Raw genomic sequence first — 21610 nt, 5'->3', positions numbered from 1 at the left:
ACATACTGGTAGGGGACTGAGGATGTGAGAAAGGGAATAGCAAAAGCTGATAAAGTATGTGTTATTAAGCAAGCTGCCATGATATGCAACTGGGGCTTAATCTTATTAAGAACTTCTGGGAAATAATGTAGAGCATAGACTTCAGAATTATCCCACCCCAAATGAACAAGGGCATTAGGGTATTTATCTACTAATGTCCATCACTTATTAGTGAAGGCTGCTCCCAGGGGCCTTAATTCCTTATCATTTCCAGCCTGCCATTTCCAGAAACAGAACAGGCTCCAGAGGCCAGAGGAAGACCCTAGGCAAATAGATCTTAGATGCTGGCAGGTAAAAATCATGTCACCTTTCATTGATATGGTAAAGCCCAAGGATACACAGGTGAGCACTTATATATATGGTATTTTACTGCATAGTAGTAACAGTGAATGGGGGAATGATAGCAAACAAAAAGAGAGAAGAACAAAGCAACTAAAAGTTCAGATTCCTCAGGGATAAAAGCTCATGTTACCCACCAAACAAAAACCTAGCCAAAGTACTGGCCAAATGAGATAACAAATATCAAGTATAGCTTTGAGAACAGTTAACAATAGTATTGGTTGTAATTCCCTCCTGTTGGGTAGAGGAAACAGCATATGAGAAGTACCTGAAATAAAAAGAAGCATGGTGTACTAGAATAAGTGGAAAAATAAAAAGCCAGTTTGGCTGCAAAGAATAATGAAAGTGAAGAAGAGGGCAAGAGGCCAAGTCATTTTGCACCTTGCTAGTCAAAATAAGGATTTTAGATGTTGCAATTAAGAGAAGTGAGTGACCACTGGAGGGTTTTAAGGTAGAGAGATGACATAACCAGATTTATCTTTTTAAGGGACTACTCTGGTAGCAGTGTGAAAAATGGATTGGAGATATGATGATACCAGTTGGGAATCCATGGCAGTAGACCAGGCAAAAGATGACTGGCCAGCAATACTGATTACAAGATAAGAAATAATAGATTTCTGGATGTTTAGCAAGATGGTGGACTAAAAGGTCTCAACATTAGTCCCCCACAAAAACAATGTTTAAACAACTACCTACTGATGAAAATAGCTTTGAGAGAGCTCCAGAGTACAAAGAAGGAGCAGCAACAACCCAATGGAACACAAAACTGAGACCTATCACAAAGGAAAACACAGGAAGCATTTTAGTTGTGTCACCCTAGCTCTCAGTCCAGTCCAGATCTGCACCAAGAGAGATCTCCTAGGTCCTAACTGCCCTCTGGTGAGAGGACACATGAGCAGAAACACCCCAGCAGCCTTCACCGCCAAGGACTACCACAGTCTTTGCCAGTGCTGGCCTCAGCTGACAGCTGCCTGAGGTACACACTTCTGTGCCCCACAACCAGAAAGTACTGCCACTGTGCCCCGTCCAGGCCAGAGCCATGTACTATCCAGCACCTCCACACACATACCCCCAGACCCCAGCTCTGCAACTGTTCCACTCATGCCTGCATTCTAAACATTAGCACCACCACTGCTCCACACATACTTGTGCCTCAGGCTCCGATAACACACAGACAGTGTGTGTTAATGTTTGGAATGTGTGTTCTACACTCCAGATCTAGGCACCACTGCCACTCTTTGTGTCCTGGACAATGGCACCACCACCACTATGAGTACCCCTGTATCCCAGATCCTAGTACAAAGAGGGATCCTGTCAACCACAACTTCTCCCAGTGAGTGAAAAGAAGAGAAGGGCATGCCAACAGCCTTCACTACAGAGGACCTAATCAGTCCTCACTGTCACTGCAGACCTTTAACCTTGGTCACCAGGAACCACTGCAGTCTTTGCTGATGTGGACCTAAGCTGATGGAGATACCTGCAGTCTATGCTACTCTACTTCCCCTTTAACCAGAGCTGCCACACTGCAGTCATCCACACCCTCACACCTACCGGCAGGTGATGGTTTTCCCCCACCAAAGCCAGTCTGTAAAGCCTAGAAGAGGTGACTCTTCCTTCAAATGTTTAAATGCAAACACAAAGTTACAAAGAACACAGGAAAACATCACAGAAACTTTTCATCACCAAAAGAATATAATAATTTTCTAGTAACCAGACCCAAAGAAATGGAGATACACAAATTGCCTGACAAATAACCCAAAGTAATTGTTTTAAAGAAGTTCAGCGAGCTAGTGAAACATATGTCAACTTGAAGACAGGTCATTTGAAATTATCCAGAAGAGAAAAAAAGAAAAAAGAGTGAAAAAAGAAATCCTATGGAATTTATGGGACACCGTCAAGCAAATCAATACATGCATTATGGAAGTTCCAGAAGGAGAAGAGAGATAAAAGGGGAGTAGAGAGCTTATTTAAAGAAAAAACAGCTGAAAACTTGCCAAATCTTGAAAGGGAAATGGACATCCAGGTTCACGAAACTCAAAGATTCCCCAAACAGGATCAACCCAAATAGGACTATATTAAGACACTTTATGATCAAATTAAATTTCCAAGGTGAAAAACAAAGAGAATTCTGAAAGCAGTAAAAGAAAAGTGACTCATCATATATAAGGTGACCCTTATAAAACTATTAGTTAATTTCTCAGCTAAAAGATGTATAGCAGCAGAGTGTGGAATGATAGTCAAAGCACTAAAGAAGAAATACTCTGTCAACCAATAATACTATACCTGGAAAAATTATACTTTAAAATGAAACAGAGAAAATATTTCCCAGGCAAACAACAACTGAGGGAGTTTGTCAACACTATACCTGTTGTACAGAAATGCTTAAGAGAATTCCTCAAAATGAAAAGAAAATATGCCAAACAGCAATGCAAAAACATGTATAACAATAAATCTCACTGGAAAAGGTAAACATATAGACAAATATATATGAATGTAACATTGCAATGGGGATGCACAAATTAAGTATAATATGAAAGTTAAAATATACAAATTTGTTAGCAAAATAAACTATCAACAGAGTAAACAAACAACCTACAGAAAGGGAAAAATTTTTGCAAACTACATATCTGACAAAGGTCTAATATCCAGCATCTATAAGGAACTTAAACAAATTTACAAGGAAAAAAAACCCCTTTTAAAAAAGGGGGGCAAGGGCCTTGACCGATTCTTTTTCAAAGGAGGTTTTCCTTTTGGCCGGCAGGCTTTTAAAAAAAAAAAAAAACTCAACATTATTAATCATTAGAGAAATGATGAAAACACAATGAGATACCATCTCACACCGGTCAGAATGACTATTATTAAAATGTCAAAAAATAACAGATGCTGGCAAGATTATGTAGAAAAAGGAACACTTATACACTGTTGGTGGGAGTGTAAATTAGTTCAAGCATTGTAGAGGACATCGTGGTGATTCCTCAAAGACCTAAAGATAGAAATGTCATTTGACCCAGCAGTCCCATTACTGGGTATATACCTAAGGGAATATAAATCATTCTATTATGAAGACACGTGCACACATATGTTCATTGCAGTACTATTCACAATAGTAAATACATGGAATCAGCCTAAATCCCCATCAATGATAGACTGGATAAACAAAATGGTATACATTTCTTTATAATGGTATATATATACATATACACCATGGAATAATATGTAGCCATAAAAAATAATGAGATCATGTCCTTTGCAGGAACATGGATGGAGGTGGAGGACATCATCCTTAGAAAACTAATGCAGGAACAGAAAACCAAATGCTACATGTTCTCACTTACAAGTGGGATCTAAATGATGAGAACACATGGAAACATAGAGGGGAACCATATACACTGGGGCCTATTAGAAGGTAGAAGGTAGGAGGAGGGAGAGAATCAGAAAAAATAACTAATGGACACTAGATTAATACCTGGGTGATGAAATAATCTGCACAACAAGCCCCCATGACACACATTTACCGATGTAACAAACCTGCACATGTGCCCCTGAAGGTAAATGTTCAAAAATAAAAATTAAAAATTAAAACTTTTAAAAAATTAAAAAAGTTGCTAATGAATGCACAATATAAAAACTATCAAACTCTGATTATAACACAAAATGAGAGAGGGAAGTAAAGTGTAGAGTTTTTGTATGTGACTGAAGTTAAGTTGTATCAACTTAAAATAGATTATTACAATTACAAATATTTTATGCAAGTCTCAAAGTAACCACAAAAGAAAAACTCTGATACACAAAAGATAAAGTGAAAAGAATCAAAGCAAATCATTGCAAAAAAATCATAAAATAACCAAGAAAGACAGGAAGAGAAGACGAAAACAACTGCAAAACAGACAGAAAACAGTTAATAAGATGGCAATAGTGTTTACCTATTAATAATCACTTTAAAGGTAAATGCATTAAACTCGCCAATCAAGAAACATACAGTAGCTGAATGCATACAAGAGACCCACTTTATATATATACATATGTTGGGGTTTTTTTTTCCTTATTTTTGAGATAAGGTCATCTTCCTCTGTCATACAGGCTGGAGTGCACTGGTATGATCATAGCTCACCGCAGCCTCGAACTCCTGGGTTCAAATGATCCTCTTGCCTCAGCCTCCCGAGTAGCTAGGACTATAGGGAGGGCTATTTTTTTTTTTCTTTTTGTAGAGATGGGGATCTCACTATGTTGTCCAGGATGGTCTTGAACTCTTAGCCTCAAGTGACCCTCCTGCCTCAGTCTCCAAAAGCACTGAGATTACAGGTGTGAGCCACCATGTCTGACCTCACTTTATATTTAAAGACACATATGGGGTGAAAGTGAAGGGATAGAAAAAGACAGTTCATGCAAATAGTAACCAAAAGAAAGCATGCACAGCTATACTTAGACAAAACAGACATCTCCAGAGACAAATAATGACATTATATAATGATAAAAGGAGTGATTGAACAGGAAGATATAACAAATATATGTGCACCCAACATCAGAGTTCCTAAATATATAAGGTAAATATTGACAAAACCGAAAGGAAAGATAGCAACACAATAATAGTAGGGAACTTTAATACCCCACTTTCAGTCATGGATAGAACTCCCAGACAGAATGTCAATAAAGAAACAGGTGACTTAACCAACAAATAAACCAAATGGACCTAACAACCATATATAGAACTTACCACCCAACAGCAGCAGCAGAATACTCATTCTTCTCAAGCATACATGAAACATTCTCCAGTACAGACCACGTGTTAGGTCACAAAACAAGTCTTAACATATATAAGAAAACTAAAGTCATTCCAAGTATCTTTTATGACCACAATGGAACAAAACTGGAAAATAATAAGCAACAAGAAAATGAAAAAATTCACAAAAATAAATGCATATTAATCAACATACTCTTGAACAACTAATAAGTTGTTTCAAAACCAATTTAAACTCCAATTTCTTTTTTTTTTTCTTTTTCTTTTTTTTGAGATGGAGTTTCACTCTCATAGCCCAGGCTGGAATGCAGTGGCACGATCTTGGTTCACTGCAACCTCTGCCTCCAGGGTTCAAGCAATTCTCCTGCCTCAGCCTCCCAAATAGCTGGGATTATAGGCGCCCACCATCACACCCAGTTAATTTTTTGTATTATTAGTAGAGACAGGGTTTCGTCATGTTGGGTAGGCTGATCTCGAATTCCTGACCTCAGGTGATCTGCCCACCTCGGCCTCCCAAACTGCTGGGATTATAGGCACGAGTACCATGCCCAGCCAAACCCCAGTTTCTAAAAGGAAACCAAAAGGGAATTTTAAACATATCTTGAAACAAACAAACAAACTACAAGATATCAAACCTTACAGGATGCAGCAAAAGTAGTACTAAGAGGGAATTTTACAGGCTTACATGCCTGGATTAAAAGTAAGCAACCTAATATGAAGAAACTAGCAAAAGGAAAACAAACTAATCCCAAAATTAACATAAAGAAGGAACTCATAGAGATCAGAGAGTAGAAATAAATTAAATAGAGAACAGAAAGGCAATAAAAGAAATCAATAAAACTGCGTTGCTATTGTTGTAGTTGTTGGTTTTTTTGTTTGTTTTTGAAGATAAACAAAACTGACAAAACCATAGCTAGACTAAGGAAAAAAAGAGAAAAGGCTTAAATAATCAAAATTATAAATAGGCCAGGCTTGGTGGCTCACGCCTGTAATCCTAGCACTTTGGGAGGCCAAGGTGGGCAGATCACCTGAGGTCAGGAGTTCAAGACCAGTCTGGCCAATATGGTGAAACCCCATCTCTATTAAAATTACAAAAAATTAGCCAGGCATGGGGGCAGGCACCTGTAATCCCAGCTACTCAGAAGGCTGAAGCAGGAGAATTGAGCTTGAACTCGGGAGGTGGAGGTTGCAGTGAGCCAACACCATGTATCACACTCCAGCCTGGGAGACAGAGCGAGACTCCATCTCAAAAAAAATTAAATAGTGGCTGGGCGCGGTGGCTCATGCCTGTAATCCCAGCACTTTGGGAGGCCGAGGTGGGTGGATCACGAGGTCAAGAGATCGAGACCATCCTGGCTAACACAGTGAAACCCTGTCTCTACTAAAAATACAAAAAAAATTAGCTGGGCATGGTAGCACCAGCCTGTAGTCCCAGCTACTCGGGAGGCTGAGGGAGGAGAATCACTTGAACTCAGGAGGCAGAGATAGCGGTGAGCCGAAATGGTGCCATTTGCACTCCGGTCTGGCAGACAGAGTGAGACTCCGTCTCAAAAAAAACAATAAAAATAAAAATAAAATAAAAATAGAAATAAAAAGGAGCATTATGTTACAAAAATAAGGATTATAAGAGACTGATAAGGATTATAAGAATTATATGCCAACAGATTGAATAACTTGAGAGAAACTGATATATTCCTAGGAGAATACAATCTACCAAAACTGAATAAAGAAGAAATAGAAAGCCTGAACACACCAGTTAAAAAAAGGAGATTGAATCAGTAATCAAAAACTTCCCAACAAAGAAAAGCCAAGGGCCAGATGACTTTATGGACAGCTTCTACCAAACATTCAAAGAATTAATACCAATCCTTCTCAAACACTTCCAAAAAGTGGAAGAACAGGGAACACTCCCAAATTTATTTTATGAGGACAGCATCAGGCTGATTTCAAACCAGACAAAGGTAACACACAAAAAAGGCCAATATCCCTAATGAACACAGATATAAAAATCCTTCATAAAGTACTAGCAAACTGAATTCAATAGCACATTAAAAGGATCACACACGATGACCAAGTGGGATTTATCCCTGGGATGCAAAGATGGTTCACTATACTCAAATCAATCAAAGTGATACAACACAATAACAAAATGAAAGGAAAAAAAAAAAAAACACATAATCATCTCAATAGATGCAGAAACAGCATTATTTAACATTAATTTATAATTAAAATGCTCAGCAAAATAGGCATAGATGGAACTTACCTCAACACAATAAAGTCCATATATTAAAAGTCCACAGTTAACGTCATAATAAATGGGAAAAAATTGAAAGCTTTCCCTCTAACATTCAGTATAAGGCAAGGATGCCCACTCTTGCTACTTCGACATAGTACTGAAATCCTAGTTGAAGCAATTAGGCAAGAAAAAGTAAAGACATAACTAAAGAAAGAAGTAAAATTATCTCTGTTTTTGATGACATGGTCATATAGATGGAAAATTCTAAAGACTCAACTCCCCAAAAATGTTATAATAAACAAATTCAGTAAATTTTCAGGATAGAAAAATCACCATACAAAATTCATTAGTGTTTCTGTACACAAACAATGAACTATGTGGAAAGGAAATTAAGAAAATAATAATCTTTAATCTTTTTTGCCATTCACAATAGCACAAAAGATTAAAATATGTAGGAATAAACTTAACCAAAGAGGTTAAAGACTTGTACACTGAAAATTATAAAACATTGATGAAGGAAATTAAAGAAGACACAGATAAATAGAAAGACATCCATGTCCATTGAAAGAATTGAAAGAATTAACATTGTTCAAATGTCCATACTAGCCAAAGCTATCTACAAATTCAATGCAATCCCCCAAAAAATTCAGTGTTATTCCTTCTATAGACATTTTTAAAACTCCTAAAATTCATATGAAACCACAAAAGACCCTGAATACACAAATCAGTCTTGAGCAAGAGGAACAAAGCTGGGAGCATAACCACTTTCCAATTTCAAAACATATTAATTATAAAGCCATAATAACAAAAGGAGGATGGTAATAAAGACAGACAGCTAGATCAATGGAACAGAAGAGAAAGCCTAGAAACAAACCCATTTATCTACAGTCAACTGACCTTTGATAAGATGCCAAGAACACTCAATGGGGAAAAGATAGTCTCTTCAATAAATACTGTTGGAAAAACTGGATATTCACATGTAGAAGAAGGAGACCCTTATGTCACACCATATACAAAAACCAACTAAAAATGGATTAAAAACTTAAACATCAGGCCTGTACAGTTGTACTGTACTTCTAGCAGTACAACTACTAGAAGGAAATGTAGGGGAGAAGCTTCTTGACATTCTTCTGGGTGATGATTTTTCAAATATTTATGATACCAAAGCACAGGTAGCAAAAGCAAAAATAAACAAGAGCAGTTACATCAAACTAAATATCTTCTGCATAGCAAAGGAAATAACTGGGCAGAGTGAAAAGGCAACCTACAGAATGGGAGAAAATATTTGCAAATAATATTTCTGATAAGAGTTTAGTATGCAAAACAGATAAGGAACTCATGCAACTGAATAGCAAAAGAAACTGATTGTAAAATGAACAAAGAACTTGAGTAGACATTTTCTCAAAGAAGACATACAAATGGCCAGCAGGTATATGAAAAGCTGCTCAACATTACTAATAAACAGGGAAATGCAAGCCAAAACCACAAAGAGAAACCACCTCACACCTTTTAGAAGGACTACTATCAGAAAGACAAGAGATAACAAGTGTTATGAATGTGAATTTAAAAAAGAATAAGAATTCTTATACACTCATGATGGGATATAAATTGCTATATCCATATAGAGAACAATATGTAGGTTCCTCAAAAAATTTAAAACAGAACTACCTGATGATCCAGCAATCACACTTCTGGGTATATATCCAAAGGAAATGAAATCAGTATCTCAAAGGGATAATTGCACTCTGATGTTCATTTCAGCATTATTCACAATAGCCAAGATATGGAGGTAACCTAAATGTCCAATGATGAATAAATGGTTAAAGAAAATGTGGTATATAATGGAATATTACAACAGAATACATACAATCCATACAATGGAATATTATTTAGTCTTTAAAAAGAAATAAATCCTGCCACTTACAACAGGGATGAACCTGGAGGACATTACGCTAAGTGAAATGAACCAGATGCAGAAAGACAAATACTACACAATCTTACTTATATGTGGAATCGAAAATAGTCAAACTCACAGAAGCAGAGAGTAGAATGATGATTGCAAGGGCCTGCGAGGAGGCAGAAATGGGGAGACATTGGTCAAAGGGTACAAAGTTTCAGTTATTCAAAGTTAATCAGTTCTGGAGATTTAACGTGCAACACTGTGAATATGGTTGACAACAATGTATTGTACACTTGAAATTTTGCTAAGAGAATAGATCTTAAAGGTTCTCATCACACATTTCCAAAAAGAAGCTGGTTATGATGTGAAACGATGGGTATGTTAATTGGCTTGATTTTGATTATCACCTCACAATGTACAGGTATATCAAATCATCAAGTTGTATACCTTAAATATACAACTTTTTAATTGTCAGTTATACCTCAATAAAGCTGTACGGGAAAAGAACAGGCAAAAAAAGATATAAGAAATAATAATAAAAATAAATAAATAAAAGAAAGAAATAATAGCATCCCTTGATGCCAAAGAATTAGGTAGTATTTTTTTTTAAGCTAAAAGTTTACCAGGAAATTTTTTACCCTTCATGGTGACATTTCTAAAATGGTTTGTGTGAAGAAAAGAGTTAATATAGCAGGACTGAAACTGCTATCTTTAGAAAAGACTGCCCTCAAAGTTGGCCCTTGGCTGGTGTTTGGTAACTTGGATTTGGGAAGGGTTTCCATCATTCCCTGTTAAGAATGGCTCGCTGTGCCTAAACTTTTTATGCAAGCAATATTATTTGAGCTGAATATCTGCTTTCCTTGTGGGAGTCTGAAATATTGGAACATGCCATGCAGAGGGTACTTACGTGACCAACCCCAGTGAAACCTTGGGCACTAAGTCTCTAATGGGATAGACATTTCATGTGTTATTATAACTCATTGCTGGAGGATTTAAGCATGTGGAATGTGACTCTATGGGACACTTGAAAGCTTACATCTGGTTTCCTCTGGTCTTCACCCTATGCACCTTTTCTCTTTGGCAATTTTGCTTTGTATCCTTTCACTGTAATGAATTGTAGCCACACGTGTGACTATACACTGAGTCCTGTGAGTACTCCTAGCAAATCACTGAACCTGGGGGTGGTTTTGCAGACCCTGACAATCTAAAATATCTGTTAATTTTTTAGAGATTTTTTCCAGCTGAACACATGACAGTTGACATTCACATTTGCCACACATTTCCACGGGTTATGTTTTATGTACAATTCCACATATGCCAGTATAAGGCCCTCTTTTCTCTCCTAGCTGCAAGTAAGTAAAAGTGCCCATTATGTTAAAGATATAGCCTTGTCTATTACAAAAAAAAAAAAAGAAAATGCATATAAATGCTTGTGTCAGATATTGTTCTAGGCACTTTATATACATGTTAATTCGCTTAATTCCCACAACAACTCTAATCATTATTTCTTCTATTTTAAGTTAAGGAACATGTAAGAAAACTGAAGCACACAGAGGTTAAGAAGCTTGCTGTATTTTGCATAGCTAGCAAGTGGTAGAGCTAGGATTTGAACTTAGAAAGCCTGGTTCCAGTGCCAGACCTTAAGTATTACCCTATAAAATCTCCCTTTTGAGTAAATCACTCGTAAACTTTGGTATTCAACTACTATTAATCATAATTTACAAATCTCAGTTAACCACTTAAAGCCACACTGATACGTCCTACCAGTCTGATTGAGGACCTATACTCTAACATAGTATTAGAAACATTGTCCCAAGGTAGGAGAACTGGGACCAAGGACAGGATTCTGACTCTGACTGTATTGCCAACTAAATGTGTCACTTCAAGTAATTTATCTTCTCTTGCCTCAATTTTTACATCTATAAAATGATGACACTAGGGTCTTAGTAATACTCAGTGATGTGCTGGCACTATTCTGGGAATGATGCTATGGTACTTGAAATTTTGCTAAGAGAATAGATCTTAAAGGTTCTCATCACACATTTCCAAAAAGAAGCTGGTTATGATGTGAAACGATGGGTATGTTAATTGGCTTGATTTTGATTATCACCTCACAATGTACAGGTATATCAAATCATCAAGTTGTATACCTTAAATATACAACTTTTTAATTGTCAGTTATACCTCAATAAAGCTGTACGGGAAAAGAACAGGCAAAAAAAGATATAAGAAATAATAATAAAAATAAATAAATAAAAGAAAGAAATAATAGCATCCCTTGATGCCAAAGAATTAGGTAGTATTTTTTTTTTAAGCTAAAAGTTTACCAGGAAATTTTTTACCCTTCATGGTGACATTTCTAAAATGGTTTGTGTGAAGAAAAGAGTTAATATAGCAGGACTGAAACTGCTATCTTTAGAAAAGACTGCCCTCAAAGTTGGCCCTTGGCTGGTGTTTGGTAACTTGGATTTGGGAAGGGTTTCCATCATTCCCTGTTAAGAATGGCTCGCTGTGCCTAAACTTTTTATGCAAGCAATATTATTTGAGCTGAATATCTGCTTTCCTTGTGGGAGTCTGAAATATTGGAACATGCCATGCAGAGGGTACTTACGTGACCAACCCCAGTGAAACCTTGGGCACTAAGTCTCTAATGGGATAGACATTTCATGTGTTATTATAACTCATTGCTGGAGGATTTAAGCATGTGGAATGTGACTCTATGGGACACTTGAAAGCTTACATCTGGTTTCCTCTGGTCTTCACCCTATGCACCTTTTCTCTTTGGCAATTTTGCTTTGTATCCTTTCACTGTAATGAATTGTAGCCACACGTGTGACTATACACTGAGTCCTGTGAGTACTCCTAGCAAATCACTGAACCTGGGGGTGGTTTTGCAGACCCTGACAATCTAAAATATCTGTTAATTTTTTAGAGATTTTTTCCAGCTGAACACATGACAGTTGACATTCACATTTGCCACACATTTCCACGGGTTATGTTTTATGTACAATTCCACATATGCCAGTATAAGGCCCTCTTTTCTCTCCTAGCTGCAAGTAAGTAAAAGTGCCCATTATGTTAAAGATATAGCCTTGTCTATTACAAAAAAAAAAAAAGAAAATGCATATAAATGCTTGTGTCAGATATTGTTCTAGGCACTTTATATACATGTTAATTCGCTTAATTCCCACAACAACTCTAATCATTATTTCTTCTATTTTAAGTTAAGGAACATGTAAGAAAACTGAAGCACACAGAGGTTAAGAAGCTTGCTGTATTTTGCATAGCTAGCAAGTGGTAGAGCTAGGATTTGAACTTAGAAAGCCTGGTTCCAGTGCCAGACCTTAAGTATTACCCTATAAAATCTCCCTTTTGAGTAAATCACTCGTAAACTTTGGTATTCAACTACTATTAATCATAATTTACAAATCTCAGTTAACCACTTAAAGCCACACTGATACGTCCTACCAGTCTGATTGAGGACCTATACTCTAACATAGTATTAGAAACATTGTCCCAAGGTAGGAGAACTGGGACCAAGGACAGGATTCTGACTCTGACTGTATTGCCAACTAAATGTGTCACTTCAAGTAATTTATCTTCTCTTGCCTCAATTTTTACATCTATAAAATGATGACACTAGGGTCTTAGTAATACTCAGTGATGTGCTGGCACTATTCTGGGAATGATGCTATGGTCCCTATTCTAAAGAATCATACTATTTTTCTAGAAGACATTGTTTAAAACATAGGTTTTAAAAGAGAGGACACAAACTGGTTAAGTGGCAGAGGCTGCTGGTGGTATCCCAAGAATCAATCTTCCTTTTTTCCTAAGAAACAAAAATTTACAGTTGTACATATTGTTTCCCAGCTAAAGACTATATAATTAGATTCCTTTCAACTAGATGCGTTCATGTGTCCAAGTTTTGGTTTATAATATATAAGCATAAGTATTGTATGTCACTTTGTGGAAGTGTCCTGCATGGAAGGGGACATGCCCTTCTTTGCTTCTTCCCCTAGTTGTTGCATAAAACTTACATGTTATTGCTGGAGTTCCAGCTCAGACTCATGGAGACAAGGATCATACTCTACAGATGGTAAACAGTGAGCTGGATGCAAGTGAGTTTCTTTTCACCTTCAAGGCACTTCCATACCAGTCCTAAATTCCCTATCCTCAGACTTTGTGAGAAAGAAAGAAATTTCTATCTTATTTAAGTCACTATTGTTTGTAGTTTTCTGTCACATGCATCTAAACCTAATTCTAGTTTACATAAGTGGTACAAGCAATAAATATACTAGGGCAGAAAGAGCAGACACCGAAATAGGTTACTTCTCAGGAAGGGAAAGACTTCAGTTCTTGAAATAATTTAGATATGTTAAAAGGAGAAAAAGGATAACTCAACTAGAAAGAAAGTGTGAGCAAAATCAAGGAGACAGGAAAAGCACAACTTGTTAAGGAATAACAAAAAAATTCTTTTACTTGAAAAGCAATACTTGTCAAACAGCAGTACTGGACATGTTAAGTATGGATAATGCTGGGATAAGAACTTTATACAGGGTCCAAGAAGTAAAATACAACCTATATTACAACTTATTTTACCTCACCCCATGCAACACTCCTCCCATGATAAGGTGCTCTGCTATGGGTTAAGGAAAAAAACTGAGTCCTCAGGAAAAATCTAGAGAAGTGAAAAGTGGGTTAACCAGAGAAGGTAGGGCTTCTAGACAGTGAGGAAACAAATGAGATTATATTAGTAAATAAAATTGGGCAGCAGCAACTTCTGGTTTTTGCATCTTCTGTGGCATTCCTTTCATTCTCTTTTTCCCCCATAAGGTGGTGTGCCCTTGGAAAGCTATCAGGAATCAGGATGGGTCCTAAGGGAGCAGAAGTATGAAATGGACTACTTCAGTCTGCCTCTAATCAAGCCTGGCACTAAATAGAGAAAAGGATGTCCTTTGTTGCAGATTTTGATCCACTCCAGCTCATCAGGGTTGAAGACAAGAAAGAAATTTGAAACCAAAGTCCTGTTAGTAATAAACAGTACATTTACCTGGAGTGTCCTTTATGCCACCTGTGTATCACCATAAATAGTGAGGACGACATACTGATGATTTACGGTACAGGCCATTTTTTTTCCATCTGTGCCTTACCTCACAAATAACAACATGCATATTCCTAGTAATAATCATGAATATACACACTGGTATGCTTCTTTTATACTTTGCAACATAGTTTTCTTTTTTGTTTTTTAAAGAAACAGGGTCTCACTCTGTCACCCAGGATGGATTGCAGCTGCACAATCACATCCCACTGCAGCCTCAAACTCCTAGTGCCAAGCAATCCTCCCACCTCAGCCTCCCAAGTAGCTGGGAATACAGGAGTGTGCCTCCAAATCTGGCCAATTTTATTTTTATTTTTTATAGAAACAGGATCTCACTATGTTGCCTAGGCTGGTCTTGAATTCCTGGGCCTAAGTGATCCCCTCATCTCAGCCTCCCAAAGTGCTGGGACTATAGATGTGAGCCACTGTGCCTGGCCTAAATTGATATTTGCATTTAAATAAACACTTCTTAAATTTTAATATCTAGTTTTGATAGAATGTAAGATCTAGAAGGCCAAAGACAGTATTTATCTTGTTCTTTCATGTATTCCCAGACATGGGACCTAGCTAGCACATGGTAGGCACACAATAAATATTTAGATATATGAAACTGCCAGAGTTCAAAACCTATTGAAAACAAGATTTTATAGATCTACATGCTGCCTGATATCACTTTAAATTCATGACTACTGACTTCAACTGCACCTTTGCTGCCAGAAATCTTATTATGTTTCCTCAATCCATTTGCTCTTTCACTCTCCTAGAAGACTATTTCATACCCTCTGTTTCTTCAAACATCCAACATGTCCTTGCTTCCCATTTCGTGGAAGAAACTGAAGCACTAGGAAAAATGCTTCCACAAACCTGCTATGACTGTGTCCACATAGTAGCACTTCTGTAACTATGGATAAAATGCTTCACCAAAGTCAAACCCGTCCATGACCATTAGCTCCCATCTCCTCTCACCCACTCAAAGATTTAAGGACAATCCCCTACCAACACTCCCCTCCTTTCCTGTATTATCACTTGTACCCCCTCCCGTGGATTATTCTCCTAAGCATACAAACGTTGCCTCTTCAATTTCTAGAAAAACATTCTCTTAATCCCATACCTTCTCCAGTTACCATTGCATTTCCCTTCTCTTCACAGCAAAAATCCTTGAAAGAGTTATCAATTTCTATTTCCAATTTCTATCCTCTCTTTTCCCCATAGCCATTGCCACCACATGGCATACCGTATATTTCACTTCTTTAGTTATTGTCTCCTCCTACCTATATTCTAATACAATTCTGACAAAGGAAGTCGGGTTTTTCTTGTTTGGTTGGTTGGTTGGTTGGTTTCCTGTTTTATTTGCTATGACACTTCCATCACCTAGAAAAGAAGCTGATCACACTAAGTATTCAAGAGAAATTAGTTAATAAAAGAAATACTCGCTGAATGAGTAAGTCAATCCCCACTTAAGTAAGAGATGCATGTTTTTAAGATGTGCATGCATTACAACTAAGTCCAGAGTCCTACTCATCCATCTACTTGCTTTTCAACTGTTTGGGTTGGAAAAGGATATGATCATTCTTTAATATTTTCTTAAAATGTTGAGGTTCTGGTGACCTTATACACAAGAGTCTGCAAAATAAGCCATTTAATGCTATATGCTATAAAAATGTTTAAAGAAAGGAGAATTACTACAAGATTTTACAGTGAAGATGGAAAACTTGAGAGGCACCCAGAGCACTCTTGGACTCTTATATGACGCTAATATCTTATAATATTTGAAAATAAACATATCTCATCTCAAAGTGAATAATTTAAATGAGATTAACAAATTTTAAAATTCAATGCATTTTTTTCATCTCTTCATCACTTGACTAAATTAAGATGTTGATCCTCTATATTCATTAACAAATGAACTGAAATTTCTGTAAAATTTTCAAATTGTTCAAAGATAAAATCAATGATGAAGTGTTTTGTGAAGACTTCCTACACTGACATTGAAATTAAAAGATATACTAAAAGACATCAGTTATAATATAGAGTAATTTATGGAACTTCTCTTGTAAACCATAGCAATATGAAAACACAAAAAAATCAAATGAGAATACACAGTAATTAATATTTCCATTGAAAACTACTGCTTGTACACACTCCAGTTTTCTCTTTCATGAGAGTATGAATTTTTGAAAATTAAATTTAAAATCTGATTTTTGTTTAAAATTCCACAGACAAAAATGTTTTTACCTGTTCATAGGCCCCAACCTTGAGTGCCGTCTCTGGTGCAATTTTTAAAACATTTACACCATTTCCTCGCCAAAGGGAAAAAATTCCTCCTTCTTTTACCAACTGCTCAAGGCCACTAATCAATCTCATCTTCCTTGACTTTAAACTATGAACCTATAAATAAATAGCACATTTATTTACTTTTCAATTCATTTTGCTGGCTTTATGGTATTGGTATTGCTATTGCTAATAAAAATAAATATACATTATGCATAAATTCATGATTTTCAACAGTTTTAATTTTCCCTCAGAGACATCTAAAACTGATATGTTAATATTTTCTTGTGCCAAAATACATACTTTAATCTAACACATCAAAGAAAAAAGGACAACTTAAAAAAACAGAAATAACTTAATTACCAGAGAATTTTAGCATAAACAAGATGTGTTGATAGTACAAATATACTACAAGATTATTAAAGAGTGCATTGATATATGCAATGAGAAAAGGATAAATGAAAATACATCAAACTTTCAACAGTGGATATTCCTGGGTGGCAAGGTGTTATGGGTTAACATGTGTCTCCCAAAATTCGTATGTTGAAGTCCTAATCCTCATTCCCTCAGAATGTGACCTAGAGACAGGGTCTTTAACCAGTTAAAGTGACATCATTAGGGTGTGCCCTACTCTGACTGGCATCCTTATGAAAGGAAATTTGGACACAGAGACATGACACACACAGAGAGGAAACAATGTGAAGAGATAGAGAAGACCGCCTTCTGCAAGCCTAGGAAAGAGACCTGGAACAGATTCTCTCTCACACTGCTCAAAAGGAACCAACCCTGCCGACACCTTGATTTTCGACTTCTAGCCTCCAGAACCGAGACAATAAGTTTCTGTTATTTAAGCCAGTCAGTTTGCAGAACTTTGTTACAGCATCCCTAACAACCTCATACATGAGGAGTACAGGTCATTTTCATGTCTTCCTTTATCCTTTTCTGTGTTTTCCCATTTTTCTAGTGTGTTATAATAAGAAAAAATGCTATTTTTAAGAAAGTAAAGTTAAATGTTAATAAAATGCCCTCCTGCCTATAAAGTAAGAGAAAAATCATGGGAGAACAAGGCAAAATGAACATTCTCTTCTGTGGGTAGAACAAATTTAGAAAAAAATTTGGTAAAATATGTATAGCCTTAAAAATGTTCATATTATTACTTAAACTAGGAATTTTTTAAACAAGTAATCTTAAATATGAAAAAAGATTAATAAATAGTGGTGTTCATCATAAAATTATGAATAATTGCTTTAAAAAAGGAGGAGTAAAAACCACCTACATGTCTGTGGATCAGAAAAAGTGATTAAAGTATCAAAAATTTCAACCCAGGGCTCTCTGACTGTAAAGTCTCTGCTCACGAACCATATTAAACTACCTCTCACCACAATACATATCTTCCTCTATTTCACAGAATTCTTTTCCAGTTGTGTGAAGCTCACACAATAATACCTCTATCAATAGAGTGCACAAGTTCTAATGAACCCATTTTCACTGTCAAATATAAGGATAAATGAAAGCCAAGAGATCCAACCCAGAATAGCATAAAAGGGCAGTGACTCCTTCCTGCTTTCCCTTCCTTCCTTTGTTTCTCATTATAGTACTCTCCTCACCCCACTTCTAACTCGCTTGTATCTATCATCTTCCCTCCTCTTTTTTCCCCTGTTTTCCTTATCTTTTTTATGTTTCTCTCTCCCATCCTCTTCCTACTCTTCTCTATCCACCTCCCTTACTCCTTTCTCTTTTTTCACTCTTTTCAGATCCCCCATTTGCTCCGTCCCTAATCCACTGACTCTTTTCCATGCCCTCAGAGAACTGATTACCCCACCCTGTGTCCTTACAATAGCCATAAATATAATTTTCTATCTTGCACACAGTGATTATGTGCAATTAATTAATTGACAATTATTGTTTTCAATATTATCATCATCATCATGTAGATATGTTGTTTGTATCTCTGTAAGGTCCTGGAGTATAAGAAATATGCTTTTTCATCTTTGTATTTTTAGTGCCTAGCATATGACGGGCGCATGACAAATACATTGTCGTTATTTTTACTCTTGGTCCCCTTTCCATGTTTCTCATCTCCCTACATGTCTCTATCTCTGTGTAGCATTGTATCATGTCTGTATCTTTCTCCTTTAAATTTCATTATTTAATTTTCTGACAGGCATAGTTATTGAGGAAGCTGTTTTATATTTCCACTTGCAATACAGAATTTTCAACTCCTGCTCTTACCTAAGGACTGACTGAACTGAGTCACCTATCTGAAAAGAATATAGATCACAGATGGAATCAAACATGCAGAAGGATGGTGGGTTGTGTGTCTTACCGTCTAATGCCATTCAAAGTATGTTCCCTACACGTAGCCCACTGAATTAAAGGTTTATCTCCACGGGTTGCATTAAGCAGAATCTCACCCTATATTTATGTAAGAAATATTAGGCATATGGGGAAATAGTATTTACTCCCCTTGGTACTCCCACAGTACTATGTGCATCATCTGTCTGGGTAGATAGCACTTATATCACATTTTATTATTACCTATCTAACTAACTATTGTCCAAGAAAGCTTGTAAATTCTCTAAGGACAAAAACTACATCTAACATTTTCCTATAGTCTCTAATGCCTATTAAAACAGCTAGTACATAATTGACCCTAAATAAATATATGTGGAATTAGTGAATGAAGTGTTTCCCCCGCAAAAGCTATCCTTCTAACAACCTATATTTTCCATAAATGATATATTTATGTAAGTTTAATTCCTAATTAAGATAAATCATTTTTCAGAATGAGGCAAGAGTATAAACTAAATAGTTCTTAAACATGTGACATTAAACTTATGACACAATTAATTCACTTTATGTAATAACTGTTCATAATCCATCACTAAAATGTCACCATTACCAAAAAGCAAAAGATAGTAAAACACCCACTTATGTAAATTTCATTTGAAATTTAAGTTCATTAGGTTGTGGATTACTAATTTTTATATCCTTGCAGAGAAAGTATTCCGCAAATATCAAATTTTAATTGTGGATTCTACTTATGATAATTAACACATTAAGCCATGCACTATTTTATAACTACTGTTGACAATCCATTTTCAATGAAGGAAATGTAATTAAACAAAATATAATAATAAACTGTAAACAACTTATTTTCTGCCTCTTGGAAATATTCTTAGTAATTAAATGGTAGAATAGAACCATGCTATTATGTTGGTGCCAAGGTTAGAGATAACCAATACAAAGTCTAATGATATCTTCTCATTTCTTTCATAAATTTAGCTAATTTTTTGAAAAGATTCTAATAGAGCAGTTCTATTATTGTTTAAAATAAAAACTGATTTGAATACACAGTAGCTTATTTAAGAAAATTAAGAAATCTTTTAATATTGAAAATTAGCATTTACATTTTCAGGAAAATGTAAACTTTTAATGAGAAGCAGTATGTGCCAAAACACTTTTTAAAACCTTTTTTGAAAGCTGCCAAAGACTTTTCAAGTTACTTTAACTCTTAAAGGGTAGGTAAGGTGAGCAAAAAACCTGCATCATGACTTTCAAGCGGTCTAAAGGTGCTGTGAATGTCCGTGCAACCGCGCTAGCTATTCCTGCTGACACCAAACGCTTCCACCAATCTCCAGACTGCTTTTCTTGTTCGGTAAATTCATCTGGAATAGCTATACTCTCTCCTATGTCAATTAACTGATAAATAGGAAGAATAATTAGACAATAAAGAAAAGTGTAAACACTTGATACATTATAAGGATAGCTTTCTACAAGGACCAAGGATAACTTTTTACAAGGACCAAAAATCCAAAGATTTTTTTATGCCACCTCCTGTTATTAAGATCAACAATTTTCTTAGCACCTATACTACATAAAATGATTTTTAATAAGGCATTGACATATCGATTTAATGTAAAATCAATTAAATTAGAGCAATTATTAATTTTAAATTCTCAAACTATTTAGTTAATCTGTTCTATGAAAAATATAAACCCTGAGTACAGGGATCACATCCAAGCCACTCACCACAGTGTCTGCCACATACTAGGCAAGGAGTAAATAATAAATATTCCCTCTTTTATTTCAAATTCTCTCAAACTCCTTTAATCACTTAAACCTAAGTCAAAATTCAAGAGTAGCATCTTATATGATTTGATTAAATTTCTTTATTATTTGCATTGACTCTTTCTTCAAATGTCAGTTTCCTTTTTAAAGGTCTACACTCCTACCACGTTTGCATTTTAGTTTCTTTTCAATGATCATACTTGCTTTTGCCAAGATGATCGATTTTTTCTCAATGTTAAGGCAATGTGGTTTAGTGCAGAAGTTAGTTTCTGCCCTCTAGGAATTAACAGAGTAATAAAAGAGACAGGAAAGGAAACAAAGCAATTATAATACAGAGAAAATAAGTACAATAACAACAGTAGCAAATAAAGGTGTTTTCAGAAGACAGTATAGAGGCTCGAGGCAGAGCAAGAAGGCAGAAGACTCTACCCATCATCCGCCTGCAAGGACACCAATTTAACAACCATCTACCCAGATAAAACACCTTTGTAAGAACCAAAAATCAGATGAGTCCTCATAGTACCTGATTTTAGCTTCGTATCACTGAAAGAGACACTGAAGAGATAGAAAACACGGCCTAAAATCACTGGCAAAAATCCCTTCTACAACCCCCCAACAGTGGTGGCAAGGTACGGAGAGGGTCTCTGGGCACTGGGGGAGGGGGAACACAGCAATTGTGAGGCATTAAACTCAGTGCTGTCCTGTTAAAGCAGAAAGGAAAAGCAGACTGAACTCAGTGGACATCCACTCACGGAGGGAATAAGATATGTGTGTGTATGTGTGTGTGTGTGCGCGCGCGCATGCGTGTGTGCGCGCACGCGCACATGCGCGCATACACGTGTTTTTGAGACAGAGTCTCACTCTGTTGCCCAGGCTGGAGTGCAGTGGTGTGATCACGGCTCACTGCAGCTTCAA

General features: G+C 36.3%; 1 protein-coding gene across 1 annotated transcript in view; it reads right to left on the bottom strand.

The window, feature by feature from the left end:
• Window positions 1-20326, bottom strand: part of LOC105534662 (calcium-binding mitochondrial carrier protein SCaMC-1-like) — a gene marked incomplete at its 5' end in the record, with an annotated part of 35064 nt that extends 14738 nt beyond the window's left edge. The window contains 2 exons of the mRNA XM_011973438.1: window positions 16589-16741; window positions 20168-20326. Coding sequence (XP_011828828.1) covers window positions 16589-16741; window positions 20168-20326 — 312 coding nt within the window. The remainder of the gene's footprint in view (window positions 1-16588; window positions 16742-20167) is intronic.
• Between the last annotated feature and the right edge of the window lie 1284 nt (window positions 20327-21610).

Source organism: Mandrillus leucophaeus, unplaced genomic scaffold (assembly GCF_000951045.1).
Source record: "Mandrillus leucophaeus isolate KB7577 unplaced genomic scaffold, Mleu.le_1.0 Scaffold1376, whole genome shotgun sequence".
Classification (NCBI taxonomy): Eukaryota; Metazoa; Chordata; class Mammalia; order Primates; family Cercopithecidae; genus Mandrillus; species Mandrillus leucophaeus.
The sequence above is the reverse complement of the archived record's forward strand: the minus strand, read 5'-3'. Positions and strand labels throughout refer to the sequence as shown.